Genomic DNA, 21,234 nt, shown 5'->3' on the forward strand with positions numbered 1-21,234 from the left:
ACTAAATCACGTCAAACATCAACATTGCTTCCTTAATCTTGTCAGAGACATTTGCATTTCTTTAAAAGAGGACACTTAACCAAATTTTTTTCATATCAAGTATCAAGCAGTATGACAAAAAATTACAGAAAGTGCAAGGTAGCCTATTTTAAAAATTTGTTTATTATTGAGGGCAGAGAGATAAAGACATTGCCCATTCACTGATTCACTCTCCAAATGGCCAGGCTGAAGCCAGGAGAGAAGAAGTCCCTATGGGTCTCTCACGCGGATGACAGGGCCACAGGCACTTGTACCACCATCTTCTGCCTCCTAGGATGCATTAGCTCGAAGCTAGAGCAGAAGCATGGTATCAGAATTCCAATTATCTGACACAGTGTACAGACATGATTTAATCTGTTATGCCATAATACCTGTCCCTGGTAGCCAATTGAAAGATCTTGTGAGATTGCATCATTAAAATAACCAAAGAGCTACAGACCTGACAACTTACCCATCAACGAAGAGATTTTAGTCAAAGCACTTCGATTTTGCAGATCTACAACATATACCTTCATTGAAAATATGGCTAACACATTCACAAATGCATCGAAAACAGCACTAAACATGTCTAGAGGAGCCTTCTCACTTCCCTCTCCCTGAGTGATCCAGGCAGAGGCAAAATTAATCACTTACTTCCGACCAACAATATGTGTCATAGAGGATGGGATAATCAGGCCTTAGTTAGGTGACTTAGCAGCTCTTTTCTACAAGCATCAAAGAATGACTAGCTGGGTTTGAAAATGTAGGTTTCCTTGCTGTGAGAAGCACTGACAGACTCAAATGGCAAAGATCCCTGTATCACTAAAACCGAGAGGAGTTCTGACTAAAAGCCAGCCAGCAACTGGGAACCTCAGTCCTAGAACTGTAAAGAATGAAATTCCATCACCAACAGCATGAACTTGGAAGAGGACCATATGCTGTAGAAATGATTGAAGCCCAGTGGACACCCTGAACAGACATTGGGACGAGAACCAGCTAAACTTTTCCCAGACACTTAAGAAGTGCATGTTATTTTAAGACAATGAATTTATGATAATTTGCTAAGCAACAGTAAAAAAACAAATACAGTGCTGTGTCTCGGAAGGCAAGACAGAAAGCATGCTCTGTGTGAGAATAAACATAGATTGTGGATTTAACTCACACATTGTTAGTTTATTTTCTGACTTGTCTGACTACAGCAAACACTAAGATAAGAATTAAATATGAAATTTTAAATATATGATGTAGGCTTTCCATGATTATTAAACATGTCACCAAAGTGAGTTCCCTGCTCCTTAACTCGGCTAGTGTAGTTTGTTCCAGCCATAGCTTCATCTGTTGGCAGCAGTAAGATGTGCCATGTGAACAGTCCAATCTATTCAATTCTGACCCACTAAAAACAGTCTGAATGAGTGATGAAGTAGGTGCTACAACTTCACATCTACCTGACATGTAGAGTTTAGGGTATTGGCCAATTATTCAGCAAACAGGATTCACAGAGGGCAGCATAGCTTACTTGGCTTGTCTTACCCTGTGCCTGGATAGCCTTGTAACATGCCTCCTGAAAACCACTTCAAATCATGTCTCAAATGGCAAGAGCCCACTTACTCTTCTGCAAATTTTATCCCGTTATCCTAGATTTACCTCTTTGTATTTTGACACTTTGCAGAACCATAGCTTCTTGGGGGTTTAGTGGCTAAATTCCTTCTGCATCTTCATTATTTGGTAACTGCTATTCTGTTGCAGCAAAACAGGTTTCCTAACCTCATTAAGAATTCTGCAGTCCAGAACAAAGTGGAATCAGTAGTGATTGATTAATGTTTCTGTGAGCACTGAAATGTTTAAATCAATGCAATATTAACCAACAGAATGGTTTAATGGAAGGAAAATGGCTGGAAATTCTATAAGCCCAGTAACTTTCACTGCTTTAGTGAGTTCTTAGCACTAAAATATATTTTCAGTAAAGTCACTGGGTACATTCTGGTTGAATTTCCTCTTCACAGCTTAATAGTTTAATTATACCTCTGTATAGCAAACAGTTATAATTTCCTTCTCTATATTTTCCACTCTCACATTTTCATAAGAAGTGACTAGTAACTGCCACATGTAATTTTTCTTATTAAATGTAAAAACGTAAGAAATATTAACTATGTCAAATGTCTTGGGGGTCCCTGATTATAACTTCTCAAATTTGCTGTTCTGACTTTGAATAAAATTGCTTATGTCACAATCTCAGGATATTCTTGAAAATAAAAATGTTAGATCACTAATTGCTATTTCTGCATTACTAATTGTCTCCCAAGGGACAACTACAGTCCTGACATTTTCATTATTTTGGTTCTACTAGCCATTTCAATTTCTTTTTTTTTTTTTAAGATTTATTTCTTGGGCCAGGCGCAGTGGTGCAGTGGTTAAGGTCCTCGCCTTGCATGCCCAGGATCCCATATGGGCACCAGTTCTATCCCCAGCAGCCCTGCTTCCCTTCCAGCTCCCTGCCTGTGGCCCGGGAAAGCAGTAGAGGATGGCCCAAAGCTTTGGGATCCTGCACCAATGTGGGAGACCCAGAAGAGGCTCCTGGCTTCGGACCGGCATAGTATTGGCTGTTGTGCTCACTTGGGGAGTGAATCATCGGAAGATCTTCCTCTCTGTCTCTCCTTCTCTCTCTGTATTTCTTTTTATTGGAAAGTCAGATATACAGAGAGAGAAGGGGAGACAAAGAGGAAGATCTTCCAACCACTGATTCACTCCCCAAGTGGCCGCAATGGCTGGAGATGTGCCAATATGAAGTCAGGAGATAGTAGCTTCTTCAGTGTCTCCCATGCCGGCGCAGTGTCCCAAGGCCTTGGATGTCCTGACTGCTTTTCCAGAGCACAAGAAGGGAGCTGAATGGGAGTGGGGCTGCCCTGGATCAGAACTGGCACCCATATGGGATCCCAGCACAGGCAAGATGAGGACCTTAGCTGCTAGGCTACTGGGCTGGGTCCAGCCATCTCAATTTTAATTCATTTAATTCATTTCATCATAGTTGCATTTCAAATTCAAATGTATCACTGCATTCTATGCACTCTGTGGTAGCGCTCCTCCAACTAGATTTGGTCCCTTCTTTCTCCTCCAGCCCTTCCTTGTCCTCCCCCAGTATCACAATTACAACACAAAATGCTGCAGGAAATTAAAGGAAATTGTAAGAAGTTGAAATTCTTCAATAAAATTTCCAGAAGTAGAAGATAATGAAACCTCAAAGTATTCAGATTTAACAACATCAGCAAATAACACAGATTTGGCTTGAAATTTAAATTTAAAAGGATGGGCGACAATGTTAGTGACATTCATGTATCCATAAAATCCCATAAGAAATGAATTCGCCAAGCTTGCATTCATCCAGACATGTTTCTAGTACATCAAACATCCTGAATCAATCGGCAATGATATATATCATGACTGCAGTACACGTATCTGCAAACAATGCAGTTTTTTAAGAAGCTATTCAAAGGAATGTAACTAAAAAATAACATGTGAGAAATACTTACAGTTTCTTTAAGATGGCTAGAAATTCCGCTATCTTCTCTGGGGTTACTTGGGACCCACGTAAATCTTGACCACCACGAGCTTTTTTAATGTGCACAGCTATATTGTGAAAATCATCAGGATGCTGGTACAGACTGTCTTCTGCTTTTTCTCTAGGTTTTCTGAAAAAGGAGATAATCTCTTATTATATTGCATTCTGCTCAGAAACAGAGACATTTTATTCTCAAGAGCAGAAATGTGCTATTCTGAGACAATTTACCATTTTAATAGCATTGGCTTTTTGATTTCTTAGAATGCATTTTTTCAGTAAATCTGAAAAATTAACATTTATGACACATTTTAATATGTAAAATTTATTTATACATATCATAATTATCCAAAGCACTCAAATACTTATAATATATTAGGTTTATAGAATTTAAGAAAATATTTCAAGTCAATAGCTCACATACTTGTCACATTCAAAATTGTTTTTTGATATTTTATACCACCAATTATAAAAATGTTTCATTTCTTGGCTTTTGTTTCCCAAAGGCAAACCAAAACATTTGAAAATAGTTACCCTTGAGGGTAGGACCATTTTTTTCAGATACTCTATTCTTGGTTATGAGTACACACCAAAGCCCTAATGACAACTATCAAAAGATTACCGTTCCGCATTCACACTTTGAGCACTACACATTTCCGCTCAAAGGTCCTTGAAGTTAAGGAGCCAGGAATGAAAAAATCACTGTCCGTCTCTGAAGAAGAAGCCATGAATGAGACTATAAAATCCCAAATGATCACAGATCAGACCCAGATCATTCTTTAGTTGAAAAAAAAATACAGATTGAAAATAAACTTAAATATAAGAGACCATGTGCAAACTTTAATATCAAAGTACTACACTAATATCTAAAATTGGTCGAGACTTTCTATATGCCAGCTACCTATTGAACATTATATGCAAATTATCTCATCGACATTCACCACGTGTAGTAGAAAATTTACTCCCCGTTGATAAGGAAATTTCATTTTGAGAATGAAATGGCCAGTGTAACTCAAAATAGCTTCTTTATTTACATATATTATTAAAATTTAATAGCATAGCTGATTTTTCTAAAGTATGCATTCAGAAAGAAAATTAATAGTGTAATTTAAACATAAAAATTAAAATTAAGCCAGAAGCCAGTTCCCTTTTATTACATTCACAGAACCTTGCCCAATCCATCCAGAGACCTAAACCTTAAAAGGATAGTGACTTATTAATACTCCACAATAGTGAATACAGTAAGATTCTGCCACAATAAGAATTTAGGAACACAAAAATTGGACACATTTCTTCTATCTAGCCCAGTTACATAAATAGAAATCAGATCTTATTTTCTGCAGGAGGCTTGTGAACCTCCTCTGTGGCAGACTGTGGAAGAAATGTCGAAAGTTAGGGACCAAGGACTCAACATTTTGATATAAGTTCCTCATATTTGCCCAGGGCAAGAAATTCCTAGGATTTTTGTCTTTTTCTTGAAAATATCAATGTAGGCAAAGGATTCAGCATCATTCCCACTGACATTTAAGCCATTGAGACCCACTGTTACCAGGAGATGCCAAACAACCAACAGTAATAGGAACGAAAGATTAGATGGGCTATATACATTTAATCATGTATTCATCCACTCATTCATTACATTGTGCCTCTGCTCTTCAAGAAATGGTAGAAAGTACTCTGTATCATATTTATTTATATGGTAACATACTATAATTAAGTGCATAGTTCTAAGAACCTAGTCATACAAACCCAAAATAACTTAGAGTGCAATAAATGGCTTATACTTGGCAAGCACAGACATCAAGGAATTTCATGAGAACTACGGTTATGATGCAGGTCCTTTGCCAGCAAGCTGTCTTTACAGACTTCTGTATCACAATAATTTCTGCCTTTGAATTTTTAGTAAAATTTGATACTGAGCAAAATCCCTGATTCTAATTCTCATATGAAAATCTGACATTATAAATGAGTTGTACTTCTAAAAAATTTTTCTATACAAGTACTGTATATTCCTTAATACGTTTATTTCAAGATATATAATATTTGTATTATTGTGCTGCATGTGTATGCCATGGTTACTGAATAACAAAAAAGAATATTCATAAATGTAGTTCAAGTTAAACAGAGGAAGAAAATAAGCACAAACACACATAGGAACTACCGTTTTGAAAATAGGCTTGGTCTTAAACTTCACAAGATTACTAACTCTGTCGCATTGCAAAATATACCCAAAGTTAACATTGAGGCATTAAGAGAAGGCTTGGTGATAAACTCTTGATAGTCAACATGGTTGTCCTACCATCTCTAGCAATATAAATATGAGTAATTTAAGATAAGCAGAGGTAAACAGAAATCCTTTTGTTCATGTTAAATTAGCATTGTCTGTCACATGCAGTGTTCCCATTTCCTTTTCAAAGAGCAAAAAAAAAAAAAAGCAAGATGCTAAAAATCAATAATAGCACAAGTGATTGCAAACAAAGAGCCGTGTACCAACTGCAATAAGCAAAATCAAACTGCAGACCTGTGGGAGACATAGCTTAGAAACCTGCCCCAAGGAGAAGAATCTGATAACCAGAAGTACAATGACCAAGAGCAAAAGAAGAGACAAAGGCACAATGAAATTTTTGAAGACTGCCCTGCAAAGGAGCAAAGACATTTGTCAACCACAGAGTTAACTGAGGATGACATCGGGAATATGGGGGATACAGAATTCAAAACACTTGTTACGAAGCTTCTTATCAACAACGAGAAGCAAGTAAAGCAGTTCAAGGAATATAAGGAATATGTCATACAGGAAATGAATCTAATGAAAGCTGACATATCAGAAATGAAGAATACAGTGGAGCAAATTAAAAGTACAATAAAGAGTCCCCAGAATAGAATGAATGAAGCAGAGAAAATAATCTCAGAATTGAAAGATATTTCCTATCATGAGGAAACAAACAAAAAGCTGGAAGCAGAGTTGGGTCAAGTGAAAAAAAGGATTCAAGGATTGAAAGACATTATTAACAGGCCAAATATAAGAGTTATGGGAGTCCCAGAAGATGCAGAAAGAGAAACTGGCATTAAAGGTATATTCACTGAAATAATAAGGGAAAATTTCCCTAATCTAGAGAACGAATTGGGAAACAACATCAAGGAAGGGCACAGATTTTTTTTTTGTTAGTTTCATCTCTTCAAAATATTTTCTTTCTCACTAAATTCTTCAGTGACTCATAGGCCATACAGTAGCATCATTTTCTTCAAGAAGGTTCTTGATTTTCTTTTTCATTTTCTCAGCGACACATTGATCGTTCAGCAGCATGTTATTTAACTTTATGTCATTGTTAATTTCTTTCTTCTTCCTGTTGTTGATTTTGTTTTGTGGCTCTTCATTTAAGGGGATGTATAATAATGGTGTAATGGAGACTATCATATCTAGAAGCATTTGTTCAACTTCATATGGCATTCCTGTTGTTGATTTTGTATTGTGACTTTTCATTTAAGGGGATGTATAGTAACTGTGTAATGGAGACTATCACATACAGATGTGGGGATACAATGCAGTATGCATCTCTACTTCCAGACCAAAGATGGACTCCCAATGAAACTGTTTACTATATCTTGACAATAGGATGCTGGACTCTCTGCCATTGTTCATGCCTGCAGTGATGGACATATGACTGTTCATGAAGAACTATACTATAGTAATCATATAGGGAAGTCACTGAGCAAAGAGGAGATTTGGCGGTGTGTAAGGGAAATCCTAGGGCCTATGGAACTGCATCACAAAATGATGATGATGATAATAATAATAATAATAAGAAGAAGTAAAACTTTAAAAAATGAATAATTGAATTGACATGTATTCTTTAGGCTAAAACAGCAATGTGTTTTGAAGAATACCTTACACTACATCAAACATGCAAAAACAAATTTTTAGAGGCAATTATACACAGATTCATCTCTTAAGGAAAAATTAAAATTAGACTCAAACAGATTTTTAAAAAGACAGCTTAACACCACCTCAAAGTAACATTATTACCGTATAATTTTAGAACAATAATGAAACACTGTGTTCCTTCTCCAGGGACAATTGAAATTCCTTCTACACAAGGTCCAATTCCAGAGCTATTTGCTGAACTCTTAACCAGGGTAAAACAATATTCGTTGTCTTCATATCTCAGCTCCCAGGTGAGAATGATTTCCATCTTTTCAGTTTAACTCCTCTCTGTTTTCCACCCACAGAACATTGCTAAATTAGTCCCACACCTGGGTGATCACAAATCCACCATGTCTAATTTTAACTGATCCTTGATTTTCATCGACCTTCCCAAGTCAGCCTCTAGTCAAGCTCATCTCAATGGCTTTCCTCTAGCACCTTTTTCATCTAATTTCATGCTGTATATACAACTGGTGTCAGTATTAATGGTCTTCTGTAAGCATTAGTAACACAGCATTTAGCTGTAATAATACCTGAGCTTGCATTATAATTAATTAAGAGACTTACATGCAAATGAAATGTCTAAATTTTCAGTATTTCTGTTTCACTGTAACCCCTTCAAGTGTATCTCAGCCTCAGAAGTTAGTGTAAGTAACAGGTGAGGAAGGCACTAATTTGGTGCCAACATGGGGAAAGGGGAAGGCAAATTTTTTTGTCATCAACTAACAACCTAGGGAAAATTTCAAACTTAAAACTATATCTTCAACTTTAAACTTTTATGCTTAATGAAATGTACCAGTCCCTAAAAGACAAACCTCGCATGTGTTTTTTTTTGTGCTGATTTATGGTTATTAATACAGAGAGCACAAAAAATGCAATGTGTATGAGCAAATTTGATATTTAGAAATTTGGTTATTACTATCCATCTGTGACTATACTCTAGAAAGTTGTCTTTCACTTAATATTGTTGAATTCTTCAATTGGTGAAGGGTTACAATCATGATTGTAAAATAGAGAGCATGTTACTGTAAAAACTTGAAAAAAAATAAGAAACAAGGAAAAATGGTGGAAGCAAGATAGGAGGAGAAGAATAGGGTGGGAAGTATTAATAGGCTTTCAAATCTGTACATATAAATACATGAAATTTGTTCATTGTACATAAATTAGGTATACATTTTTTTAAAATAAAAAGAGGGCCTGCGTAATAGCCTAGTGGTTAGAGTCCTATCCTTGGATGAACTGAGATCCCACATGGACAACAATTCATGTCCCAGCTGTGCCACTGCCCATCCAGTTCCCTGTTTGTGGCCTGGGAAAGCAGTAGAGGATGGTGCAAGGCCTTGGGACCCTGCACCCATGTGCCGGACCCGGACCAAGCTCCTGGCTTCAGATCAGCTCAATTCTGGGCATTGTGGTCACTTGAGAAGAGAACCATCAGACTGAGGATGTTTGTCTCTGTCTCTCCTTCTCTCTTATAAACTCTGAGTTTCCAATAAAAATAAAAACTAAACCTTAAATAAAATAAATGAAGAAGTGAAAAAGAGAATGTATTCCCTTTGAATCAAGACAGACTATTCTTCTTTAGATGTGTATAATCCTCATTGAATGAGATTTATGACAGGACCCAAGTATCTACTTTTTCAGTTGAACTCAATTTTAGCAGATTCACCTTTACTGATAGTGTCACACTTTTTCATTATTAGTGTGGTGGTCAGTAACTCCTGATAACTCTGACACCAGCTGAAATTTCTTGGCTCCTTGAGCTCAGGCTAAAGTCCTGAATGTCCGTGAATGTCCATTAATATATGGAGCTCTCCTCTGCACTAACATTTTAAGGAAGAATTTACAGCCCATCTAGGCTGTATCAAATGATCATCTTAAAATGAATTTTAGGACAGACATTTCACTTAGCAATTAAGACAACCGTTAAGAAGCTCATGTCCCACATCAGAATGTTTGGATTTGATTTCTAGCTCTAGGTCATGACTCCCTTCTTCCTAATAATGCAGACCCTAGAATGCAGTTTGGAAGCTCAACAAGTGTTGTTCCCACCACCAAAATGGGAAAACTAGACTGAACTTTTCACTCCTGGCCTTGACCCAAAGGTCGTTTACGAAATGAATCCATGAATGAGATCTCTTTCTCTCTCTCTCTCTCTCTACCTCTCAAATCAAATATATATATATATATATATATATATATATATATATACACACACACACATATACATACGTATGTATATATACTATGTTTCTAGGCAAAAAATATCTATACTGAAGATACTCTCAACATTTTAACCAATCAAAATGACCTTGTGTTTAAGCATAGAAGCAATACTTCGAGCTTCAGTTCAAGCAGCTGCGAAGTCCAAACTCCAGCATCAATCCTCTGCACACAGGTATCTTGATGGCTTTTGGAGTCTGCTGCCTTTGACAGGTTTTCTCTGTGAGAAGGAAGTAGTGGGGCTGGTAGAAAGGGAAGAATACCATACGCACATTTCTAAATTGCATTTGCTCTTGTCCAAATTGTCCATTTGTACGACATATTATATGAACTGGGAGAACACGACTTTACAAAAAGTAGCATTACATGGCTAAGTATTTAAAACTCATACATGTAATATTTTACCTCTGCGTCTCTTTTCCCTAACCATTTCTATATCCAACTAAAATAGAACTGTTTAAGAGAATAGCCACTGGGCCTGGCAGTGTGGCCTAGCAGCTGAAGTCCTCGCCTTGAACACACCAGGATCCCATATCGGCGCCAGTTCTAATCCCAGCAGCTCCACTTCCCATCCAGCTCCCTGCTTGTGGCCTGGGAAAGCAGTCAAGGACGGCCCAAAGCCTTGGGACCCTGCACCCATGTGGGATACCCAGAAGAAGTTCCTGGATCTTGGCTTCGGATCAGCATAGCATCGGCCATTGCGCTCACTTGGGGAGTGAATCATGGCATGGAAGATCTTCCTCTCTGTCTCTCCTCCTCTCTGTATATCTGACTTTCTAATAAATAGACAAATCTTAAAAAAAAAAAAAGATTATAGCCACTGACTAGAATTCATTAAAATATCTTCAGCAAATAGATGCCATTAGTAATCCTAAAATACCATACAATTCATATTAAGTATAATATCAGTTGTTGTGAAGTTAATAAAACTATTATAGGGGTGTAATGGGTAAAGCCATCAGCTACATTACCATCATTCCATACGGGCACAGTTTTGCATGTCATTTACTCCACTTATGATCCAGCTCCCTGCTAACATGACTGGAAAAGCAGCAGAAGATGGCCTAAGTGCGTAGGTCCCTGTCCCCCACATGGGAGACCCAGGAGAGGCTCTTGATTCCTGGCGTCAGTCTGGCCCTACCCTGGATGTTGTCTCCCTCTGAGGAGTGAGAAGGAGCAAGGAAGATCTCTGTCTGTCCTTCTCTAACTTTACTTTCAAATGAATAAATCAAAACTTTAAAATGATTATATTATTACTACAGGCCACATACAGTTTTGTAGACTAACTGAAACAAGGTCAAAGATAAATAAATGAATACTTAAAATTGTGGGCTAAATGTTCACAGTAGAAATTGCCTGGCCAAAAAAAAATAGTTTTATGATATTTTTCCCAGGTTCTGGAAGAAAGGGAAAAGCATTTAGCAGTCATCTCTCAGCTGGTCACATGTGCAGCAACAGCAATAACCTCAGCTGAGATCAGCAGAAACATACAGAATCTCAAGCCCTGCCCAAGAACTTCTGAGTCATATTCTGCATATTAATAACCACCCAAATCAAGGGAATTTTTCCATGTAGCAAGTTTCAAAAACAATTACCTGAAGTTTATTAGAAGTCATATTGGCAGCATAGTCAATAGTTTATCATCAGCTGCTGTTTAGAAATACTACTTGTGCAGCATTATTTTAAATAATAAATTCCTATTGTTAAGTAACAAAGAAGTCATTGGCTTGTTTATGTCTCAGTATGCTTGGGTTTCAGCTTAAGATGGTGACCTGGATGGGAACCTGCTGCCATCTGCACCACCTCTGCCACCTTGTTTGTGATATGGAAGCTCCCTGGTTCACAGCACTCGGAAGTGATGGCTGAAGCTTTTTGCTCAAATGCCATCTGATACAGGATGCCTTCCTTGTACAAAGAAGCTCTGTTAAATGTAATTTGTCAAAAGATTTTTGTTTGTTTAACACTGTGGAGTTTAGGCTACCATGTTCCACAGTATGCCCTTTTGGATTACAATACAAATGAATACTCTATTTGTATGAATATTTGCTTCCTCATTTTTTTCCTCTCTCAGTCAGTGAGGGCCTAAAAGGGTTTGTTTATTTTTCACTATCATCAACCCATGAAATTTGTCTTTTACAAGGTTCTAATTTAATTTGAAATTGTCTTTCTCTATTAAACATATCAAGACCCATTCCAAGTTATCTGTGCCACAAGCATTTTCTATTCACAATTTCTGATCTTTTCTTGATTGATGAAAGAAATCTGCGACTTCTGCATGTTGAAGAGCATTTCAATGTGATTTTTCTTCATGTAGGTAGATTAAAAATTGTAATACCTGAATCGGTAAATGGAATGGGATATTTACTTAAACGATAAAGAAAATAATCCAAGACTTCAAGTGCTCACAGGTCCACTTTTCCTCAATCTCATTATTTTTGGTAGCCATTTAATGCAAAGAGCTTTGCTCTATCATGCAGATAAAAGGTCAATTCTGACAACTTCCTGTCTGTACTATGTCCTTTCAGGGCTTGGTTTGAGTCTGTATGGGGGATGATGGGCTGGCTGTTTATGGGACTAAAGCTGGAGGGCAGAGCTCTTAGTGTGAGTTGACAGGTAATCCGCATGCTCCTAGTGCAGAGCTGTGGCTCTTGCCCCACCCTGGATTGGTCCCCATGTGTCTGCTGGTACATTCACTGTTACTTTCTTCCACTGTGACTTTACACTCACGTCTCTCCAAACTGTTCATACCTCCCTGAGGCTTTACAATATTTTATTTTATCCTCTACAATGTTCATGGAAATTTCTGGATCTTTTGTTTGTTGAATACAGGCCATGGAGAACCAAAAGGATCAACTCCCAGTGTAATTCTCGATATCTCCCTTGAGACTGGCTCCTGTGAAACGAACTCTATGGCATTAATTCTCAAGGATCATCTAGGAACATTTTTAATTAAATGAGATCTTGGCTTCACATCAGGGACACACATTTACATATTAAGGGAATGAGAGATATTAAGAGATCTAGCATCACTTTTAAGAAATCCCCTCACCAGGTGATTCAACAGGTAGTCTGAGTGAATTAACATTATTAGGTGGTTCAGCTTCCCCAACAGTTACCTTGTTGCAGAGAACCAGAGAGATCAAACCAGACACGTGTGCAGGATGTTCAGGAGAAGTCTTTATTTGCCAAGCTTGGCGACAGTAATTCCTGCTACATTCTGGGAACCACCACGCCACATGGCCAAAGCCAGCGTTTTTTAATTTCTCATTAACATGCAGCATGAGGGATTGCAAGCCAACTCAGGTGTTACAAATCAATCAACTTGCATCTTAAGCTAATCAGGTACAGAGGTAGGTAGCTGTGTTTATCCATACTCAATACCCAGTACTACCTTGGGGTGCCAGCTGAACCCTACTACAATCTGAATATTTCTACATCCCTCCTCCCTACAATGAAAGTGGGTAATGATCACTAATCTCTGAATTCATCTTGTCTTCTCTTACCTAGATCTTTTTTTTTCCAAAGGCCTTCAATATCACCTTTCTCTTTCCCCAGATAATGCATGCCCTGCCCTTTCATCTGAGACCAAGATGACAGGTTCTAGGAGAGAAAGAGTCATATTGCTGGGGAAAAATAGATCAAAACATTACAAAACACTTTCTACTTTACATATCCTGCTGCATCTGTAACATCAACTAGAAAATAGAAATTTAAGCTATTAGATCCCCCCAAATTCATTCAATGTCATATATACAAACATTTCATTTTAGGTAACTGACATCCAGATGGATTGAATCCTCCAAAATCATATGTAGCAATTGGCAAGACAGACACTGTAGGCAGGCCAGTGCTGGGGTTTGGCAGTGGTTTGATAGCTTTCTCCCTTGTCAGATTCAAATTCTAGAGGAGCTGAGCCATGTTTGATTCACCCTATGCTAACACTACCTAATAAAGAATTTGTAAACATACATTGGATTAATTTCTGAATGCATAAATTATGCTATACTGTGTAATTTTATAAAAAATTATAAAATTGATTGATAGTAATTTTTCCTACAAACTTAAATCATAAACATTATAATTCCCTTCCTTAGGTGGTTCTCGATTTTAAATTATTCTTTTATCATAATACTGGACAGGATCAAAATGATTTAAATTTATAAAATATGTACAGAGAAATTGAATTGCAGTTCACTTTTTGTTAGTAGAAAACTCTGAAGGAATTCATTTGGAAATTTAAAAATTGTAGAAAGTTACAATCATTTTAAAATACAGTCTATGAACTCCAAGTTGTTGTTTATCATCCTATACATTTATAGTTCTCAAGAAATTATCTGACTTTATAATATTTCTAAGGCTCTTAGATATCATAAAATAATATAAAAATATTTATCAAGGAATTAAAATCCTAATTTGTTAGGCAAAGAAGCTAACATTATAGATTTGCCTAAAAGCAGAAGGAAAACCTTTTTAGAACTAGGTAGCTCTTGGTTCAAGTTATGATATTACAATGATTATATCTTTTCAAAATAGAATATAGATGTGACTATAAGATAATGCTCATTTTTCTTTATTAAATTAAGAATAATGTCGCTATGTTAAGGAGATTTTCTCATTAAAAAGAATGATTATTATTTTACTGGTAACAGATAAAAATCATAGCAAGAAAGAATCATAACAATAACTCTAACATTGCTAATTTTATCTGCTACTAGAATTCAGAAGTCAATTTATGTCATATCCCCTCTAAACGTAATAGTATTTTAAACAACTTGTGATATATGTCTTTTGTTGTTATTGATATTTAATATTTTGGAAAAAAAGTCAGAATCTCTTGATAGCATAATCTACATAAAATATCTATTCACAATAATAAAATTTTTGTTGCAATCAACTATGAATGGGGAGTAGATGCATACTGCACTGTGTCACATCTGCATATGACAGTATCCATTACACAGTTACTACATATCTCCTTAAACAAAAAACAATAAAACAAATTAACAACAGGAGGAAAAATAGGAAATTCACAACACCATAAGGTTAAATAACATGCTACTGAATGGCCAAAGTGTTGCTGAAGAAATGAAAATCAAAAATCTTTTTGGGGCCCGGCGCAATGGCGCAAGTGGTTAAAGGTCCTCGCCTTGCACACCCGGGATCCCATATGGGCGCCGGTTCTAATCCCGGCAGCCCTGCTTCCCATCCAGCTCCCTGCTTGTGGCCTGGGAAAGCAGTCGAAGACAGCCCAAAGCTTTGGGACCCTGCACCCACGTGGGAGACCCTGAAGAGGCTCCTGGCTTCGGATCGGCATAGTATCGGCCCGTTGCGCTCACTTGGGGAGTGAATCATCGGAGGGAAGATCTTCCTCTCTGTCTCTCCTCTCTGTATATCCGCCTTTCTAATAAAAAAATAATAAAAATAAATCTTTAAAAAAAAATCTTTTTGAAGAAAATGATGCTACTGTATGACCTATGAGTCAGAGAATAAATTAATTGAAAAAAATTTTGAAGAAATGAAAATAAAAACAAAAATATCAAAATCCATGAGATATAGCATAGCAGTTTTAAAAGGCTATTGATCTTTTATTTTGCATAAAGGTTGTCTTATATCCAAGAGAACATATGTACTTCTGTGAGCATTATGGTTTCAAGTTGGTATGATTTTGTTGCAAATTATAGAATTGCCTTCTTTTTAATGCCTGGACAGTATTCCATGGAGCAGATGTACCCAGCTTTATCAGCCACTCCTCTTTGGATGAGCATCTGGGTTGTTTCCCTGTGCTGTTGTGAATATTAAACTCAAAATCCCTTTGACATATGCAGATTTCATTTCCGTTGGATATATTACCAGAAGCGGGATAGCTGGGTCATACTGCAGACCAATTTTCAGTTCACTTACCACTCTCCATACTGACTAGCCCATACTCTCACCATCAGTGAGAGAATACCGCTCTCCCACATTCACACCAGCAGGTGTTATGAGTAGAGTTCTGATTTTAGGCTAGTCTCACTGGAATTAAGTAAAACTTCAGTGTGGTTTTCATTTGTATTTCCCTGATAGGTAGGGAGGCTGAGAATATTTTTATATGACTATTAACCATTTGAATTCATTCTTTTGAAAAATGTCTGTTCATTCCTTTGCCATTTCTTCACAAGGTTGTTTTGCTGTCACTGAGTTTATGAAGCGCTTTATAAATCCTGGATATTAGTCTCTTATTTGTTGTGTAGTGTACAAATATTCTCTTCCAATCTGTTGGTTGCTTCTTCACTTTTTTGATCATTTGCTTTGCTGTACTGAAGTTTCTTGATGTAATTCCACTTGTTTGACTTTCACTGCCTGTGTGTTTACTGATTTTTTCTAATAAGTCTTTCCCAACTCCTATATCTTGGAGAGTGCTTTGTATGTTTTCCCGCTAATAGTTTGATGGTTTCTGGGTGCAGAGTTAAGTCCTTAATCCGCTTAGAGCTTATTTTTGTATAAGGTAATAGTTGGGGAACTTGCTTCTTACTTTTGCAGGCTGATACCCAGTTGTCCTAACAGCATTTGTTGAAAAGACCAGTTTTCCCTCTGTTTTATGTTCTCTTATCAAAAATTAGTTGGTGTACATGTTTGGGCTTCCTTCTTGAATTTCTCTTCTGTTCCAATGATCTTTTCTATACCAGTGCCAGACTGCTTTAATGGCTACTGCCCTGCAGTAGTCTTGCGGTCTGGAATTGTGATTCTTCCTGCTTTATTTTTATTCTTCAGGAGAGTTGAGCTGTTTACGGTCTCTTGTGTTCCCAAATGAACATCTTTAAACATCTTTTGTAAGGCATGTCTAAAAAAGGCAAATTCTTTGAGTTTTTTTTTACTGTTGAAGAATTTTATTTCATTTTCAAAGACAAAGGAAAGCTTTGCTGGGTACATTACTGTGGGATGACAATTTTTTTTCTTTTGGAATCTGGAGCTAATTGGTGCTCTTCTAAATGTTAACCATTTTTTCTTCCATGTGTACATTTAAAGATCTTTTCCCTATGTTCAATAGAAGAGAGCTTGATTATCATGTGTCATGTTGAAGACCACTTTTGGTCAATCCCATTGGGATATCTGTGCCCTTCCTGCATGATTTTTGCTCATTCCTTCTCCAAATTAGGGAAGTTTTCCCTTATTTATTCATTGAATGTAACTTTAAACCCAGTTTTTCTTTTTGCAACTCCCATAACTCATAAACATTGTTTCTTTTTATTGGAAATTCAGATTTACAGAGAGAGGGAGAGCTAGAAAGAAAGATGTTCCATGCACTGTTTCACTCCCCAAGGGCTGTTAGAACCAGGAGCTAGGAGCTTCTTCCAGGTGTCCCACATAACTTCCAGGCCCATTCCCATGAATCTTATACTTGGCCTTTTAATAGTGTTCTTAAGAGCCCAACACAGTAGCCTAGTAGGTAAAGTCATCATCTTGCAAGTGCTAGGATCTCATATGAGTGCATGTTTGCATCCTGATGGCCACGCTTCCCATCCAGCTCCCTGCTTGTGGCCTGGGAAAGCAGTATAGGATGGTCCAAAGCCTTGGGACCCTGCATCTGCATGAGAGGCCCAGAAGAGGGTCCACAAGTAGAAGATTTTCCTCTCTGTCCTACTCTTTGTGTACCTCACTTTCCAATAAAAATGAATAAATGTTTAAAAAATATGTAGTGTTAATTCTTGAAAAATTTTTTAGCTTGACTGTTCTTTTTCCAGCTTTGTGATTGCTTCCCCTATGGTGACAAGAATAACTTTCAATTCTGAGATTCCTTCTTAAGCCTCATTCTCTTATTGAGGCTTTCTACTGAATTTTTAATTTTCTGCATTGTGTCTTTCATTTCTAATAATGCAGCTTGATTTTGTTTCAGTGTTTCCATTTCCTGTGTGACATAATTCTTAAAATCCTTGAACCCCTGTATGTACTTTTCATTTTTTATAAGAACCTTTATAACAAGATTGTTAAATTATTTCTCCCCATCCTCTTAATGTCTTTTTCAGTTAACTCTGTGGTTGACAAAGGCTTTTGCTCCTGTGAATGGAGGTGTCTCATTGTGTTTCTGTCTTTCCTTTTGCCTTTGGTCACTGCACTTCTGGTTAGCAGTTCCTCTCCTTAGCACCAGTTTCTAAGCTTTGTCACCCACTCTACAAGTTTTTATTGATTGAATTTGGTACCCAGTTCTTCATTTGCAATCATCTTGTGACACTCCCTCCATCAAGTTTCATTCCTAGGCTCTAGTCCTAATCTTCTACCCTGGTATGCATATTCCCAGCTCCTGGCTCACCACTCTCCATCCCATGTGGTCCCATATTGTGGCCCCACTATTGCCTGCAGAGCCTCCACCAATTCCTGGCTTGAGCAATCCTGGGATTGGGGAGACTCTAGCTGTCCTAAATTGGTGGGTGTTGGTCTTACTAGAATCTGCTGGCCTTTAGGTCTGAGGGCAGCCCAGATCTATCTGGTGGAACCTACAGTGTGGGAGAGCTGAGAATCGGTGCCTGAACAAGAACCTGAAGTCATCACGTAGGCATAAATGAGGCCTCTTTCTGCCTAATAAGAGAGAAAATCCTCCCCTTTTGTCAGGGCCCCTCAAGGAACTCTATCAGGATCCCCCCGTGGCAACAGTTATGTGATTTTCCCTTGGTAATTAAGTTGTTTCACTCTGCTCATGGGTCAAATGGATTCAATAATTTCAAAATCAAAAACCAAAACATCTGACAGATAGATTCCTCCTCTGAATCAGAGGGAAGTGAGAGTGAAAGTGAAAGGGAATCTCAATTCTCCTCCTCAGTGCTCTACCCTGCCTTCTAAGCAATGTGACCCAGCAGGGGAACACCATAGCAAAATGTATACCACTTCAATAGCTGTCCTCTGCTACCACTTTCATTAAACTTACAACCTAGGGCTGGGGAATCTAGGGGCACAACCCACTGGCAGCAGTTGACCGCCATCACTGTAGCATGCATTGACTTTGAGCCCCCAGTATAATCTACCATGCTGCCCTACCCTCACTCTGCAATACAAGCTGCTTCTAGTTCCCCTGGCTCTTGCCCTTGTGGATCTATCTGGACAAGGAGGCTCTGTCAGAACCACATCCTTGGAGCTCTGCTGAAGTTTCTGTTCTAGCTGCAGAAAAGCCAATCTCTTCCCTGTCTCCAAGGATACCTGGATTGCATTTTGAGACAGTCCCAAATCAATACAGTTATCTCTTCTCAGGGCCCCTGCTAGTGGTACCCCCACAGCCCTTGGACCTTGAGGTAATTGCATGAGAGTATTCACAAAAATGGCAGACACTCAAACTTTACTGAGCAGTTGCTTGAAAATGTCACCATTAGTATCAACTCCCCCCAAGGCTGGAAGTATGTGGTGAGGATGTCCTGGGTGCTTGCAGATTTTCTAAACTACAAGGATTTTTTTTTAAAATGATGAGTGTGAAGAGCAAACCATGCACAATAAGGTGGCCACCACCACCTGCACTTCCCTGGCAAGCCTGCAGGGTGAGGGTAAGTGGGTAAATCCACTCATATAGTCTGTAGGCCCCCTCTCAGGTTTTTGGTCAGGTAATGCTTGGTGTAAACAGCCTATGGGAGGTAGATAAATGAGTCTTCAGGGGTTGCGCCAGAAGGCTACCAAGATTATTATTGATTTTCTTTCCAGAGTGACCTAAGCTGTCCAGGATACATTTGCACATGAGGATGCTAAAGAGGTCCTGACTCATGAGTTGGAATGGAAAAGGCTAAATAAGGAACACCATGGTGCTGTCACTTCTGTGCAGCTTAAGCCCCTAAATGAGTGGATATTGGCCTGCAGAGATATTGGTTCCTATTCTTCTCAGACAGGAATTTTCCCAAGCCTTTGCAGCTGTGGTCCATGTTCAAAGTCCCACAGACTCAGATGAGTCACTCTGTGCTGGGATTGTGGAGGTCAAATGTACATGAGACACAGCTATCCTAACATGGCTTCTCATTCCAGCACTGCTGTGCCTGGTCCTGGGCCCCTGCCCTCTGCTCCCTGACTGGTGTGACCTTGCCACCAAAGAGAGTTTCACTGGTTTAAGGACTGCCAGTCTCACTACCTCACTACACTGAGGATGGTCATCCCTTAAACAGGCAAAGGGGTGACCCTCAGCCTCTTCCATTGGACAATCAAATCAAATGGAAAGTTCATTTCAGCCATTGATAGCTGGGGGCCTAAGTAATAGTCTCTTCAGCCATCATCTAACAGGTGAGAGTATCCCCAACATTGGGGCCTACCTTTGTTGTGTTTTCTTATAGTGGGCCTGCCTCGTTCTCTTAAAACTGGCAACAGCCCCACCTATACTGTGGTCATGTTTTGCTTAAAGTATGCTATTTATCATGTCAGAGGCTTCCCCTTTAATCCTAAAGGCCAGGGCATAGTTGAAAAAAAACACAGCAAGACCTTAAAAATATGTTTGAAAATCAGAAGGGGGGGCCCCGGCGCAATGGCGCAAGTGGTTAAAGGTCCTCGCCTTGCACGCCCAGGATCCCATATGGGCGCCGGTTCTAATCCCGGCAGCCCCGCTTCCCTTCCAGCTCCCTGCCTGTGGCCCGGGAAGGCAGTCGAGGACGGCCCAAAGCTTTGGGACCCTGCACCCACGTGGGAGACCAGGAAGAGGCTCCTGGCTTCGGATTGGCATAGTATCGGCCCGTTGCGCTCACTTGGGGAGTGAATCATCGGAGGGAAGATCTTCCTCTCTGTCTCTCCTCTCTGTATATCCGCCTTTCCAATAAAAAAATAATAAAAATAAATCTTTAAAAAAAAAAGAAAATCAGAAGGGGGTAGATACTATTCCCATGAATGCATTAATTTTACTTTATCCACTCAATTTTCTTCAGATTTCTTCTTCTGGCCACTGGAAGCCTCTTACTAGCCCAACACAAGTGCCTCTAGTTCCATGGAGGGACCCAGCCATTCAAAAGTGGAAGGGTACTGACCCATTACTAACTGTGAGAAGAGGGTTTGCTTGTGTTTTTACAGAAACTGAGCCACAACCTGTGCAGGTACTGGCCCACAATATCAAGACCTGAACCCCGTATCAGACAATGTCCCTCTAGCAAGACAACTCTAAAACCTGTCCCTGAAAGATCTACCATCAAGGAGACAATAGAAGAGGAGGAAGCCAGCCCCACCCAACAGTGGGTGACATGGGGAGATCTTAAGGGGTTAGTGGATCAGGTTCAGCGACTGTGCCCAATCCCGAATTGGACCCCTTTTGGTAGCACTGCTGTGTGCAGCATTAATGACCAATAATCAAAAAGCAAATTCACAAGTATATCAGCCCTCTGTTCACGGTCCCCCTCTTGTGGCTGGAGCTTCATTTTTAGGAGCCAGGCCATGCCTTTTACTAATAACTCAAATGCTTTTGAGTCAATAGCCAAAGTTCCCATTTACTTTCAAAGCTTACAGAGTTCCTCTTTAATTATCCCTTGTGTGCAAGTGTGTCTTATTGCTAATACTGATAGTTTTTTAAACTCTTAGACATTCAGCTTTCCCT

At 38.7% G+C, this 21,234-nt stretch overlaps 1 protein-coding gene across 1 annotated transcript in view; it reads right to left on the reverse strand.

Moving 5' to 3' along the window:
* CNBD1 (cyclic nucleotide binding domain containing 1) overlaps positions 1 to 21,234 on the reverse strand; it is a 363,708-nt gene that overhangs the window by 295,287 nt on the left and 47,187 nt on the right. The window contains exon 4 of the mRNA XM_040992868.1: positions 3,546 to 3,704. Coding sequence (XP_040848802.1) covers positions 3,546 to 3,704 — 159 coding nt within the window. The remainder of the gene's footprint in view (positions 1 to 3,545; positions 3,705 to 21,234) is intronic.

Source organism: Ochotona curzoniae, unplaced genomic scaffold, assembly GCF_017591425.1.
Source record: "Ochotona curzoniae isolate NIBS_2020 unplaced genomic scaffold, NIBS_Ocur_1.0 contig_1071, whole genome shotgun sequence".
In the NCBI taxonomy this organism is placed as follows: Eukaryota; Metazoa; Chordata; class Mammalia; order Lagomorpha; family Ochotonidae; genus Ochotona; species Ochotona curzoniae.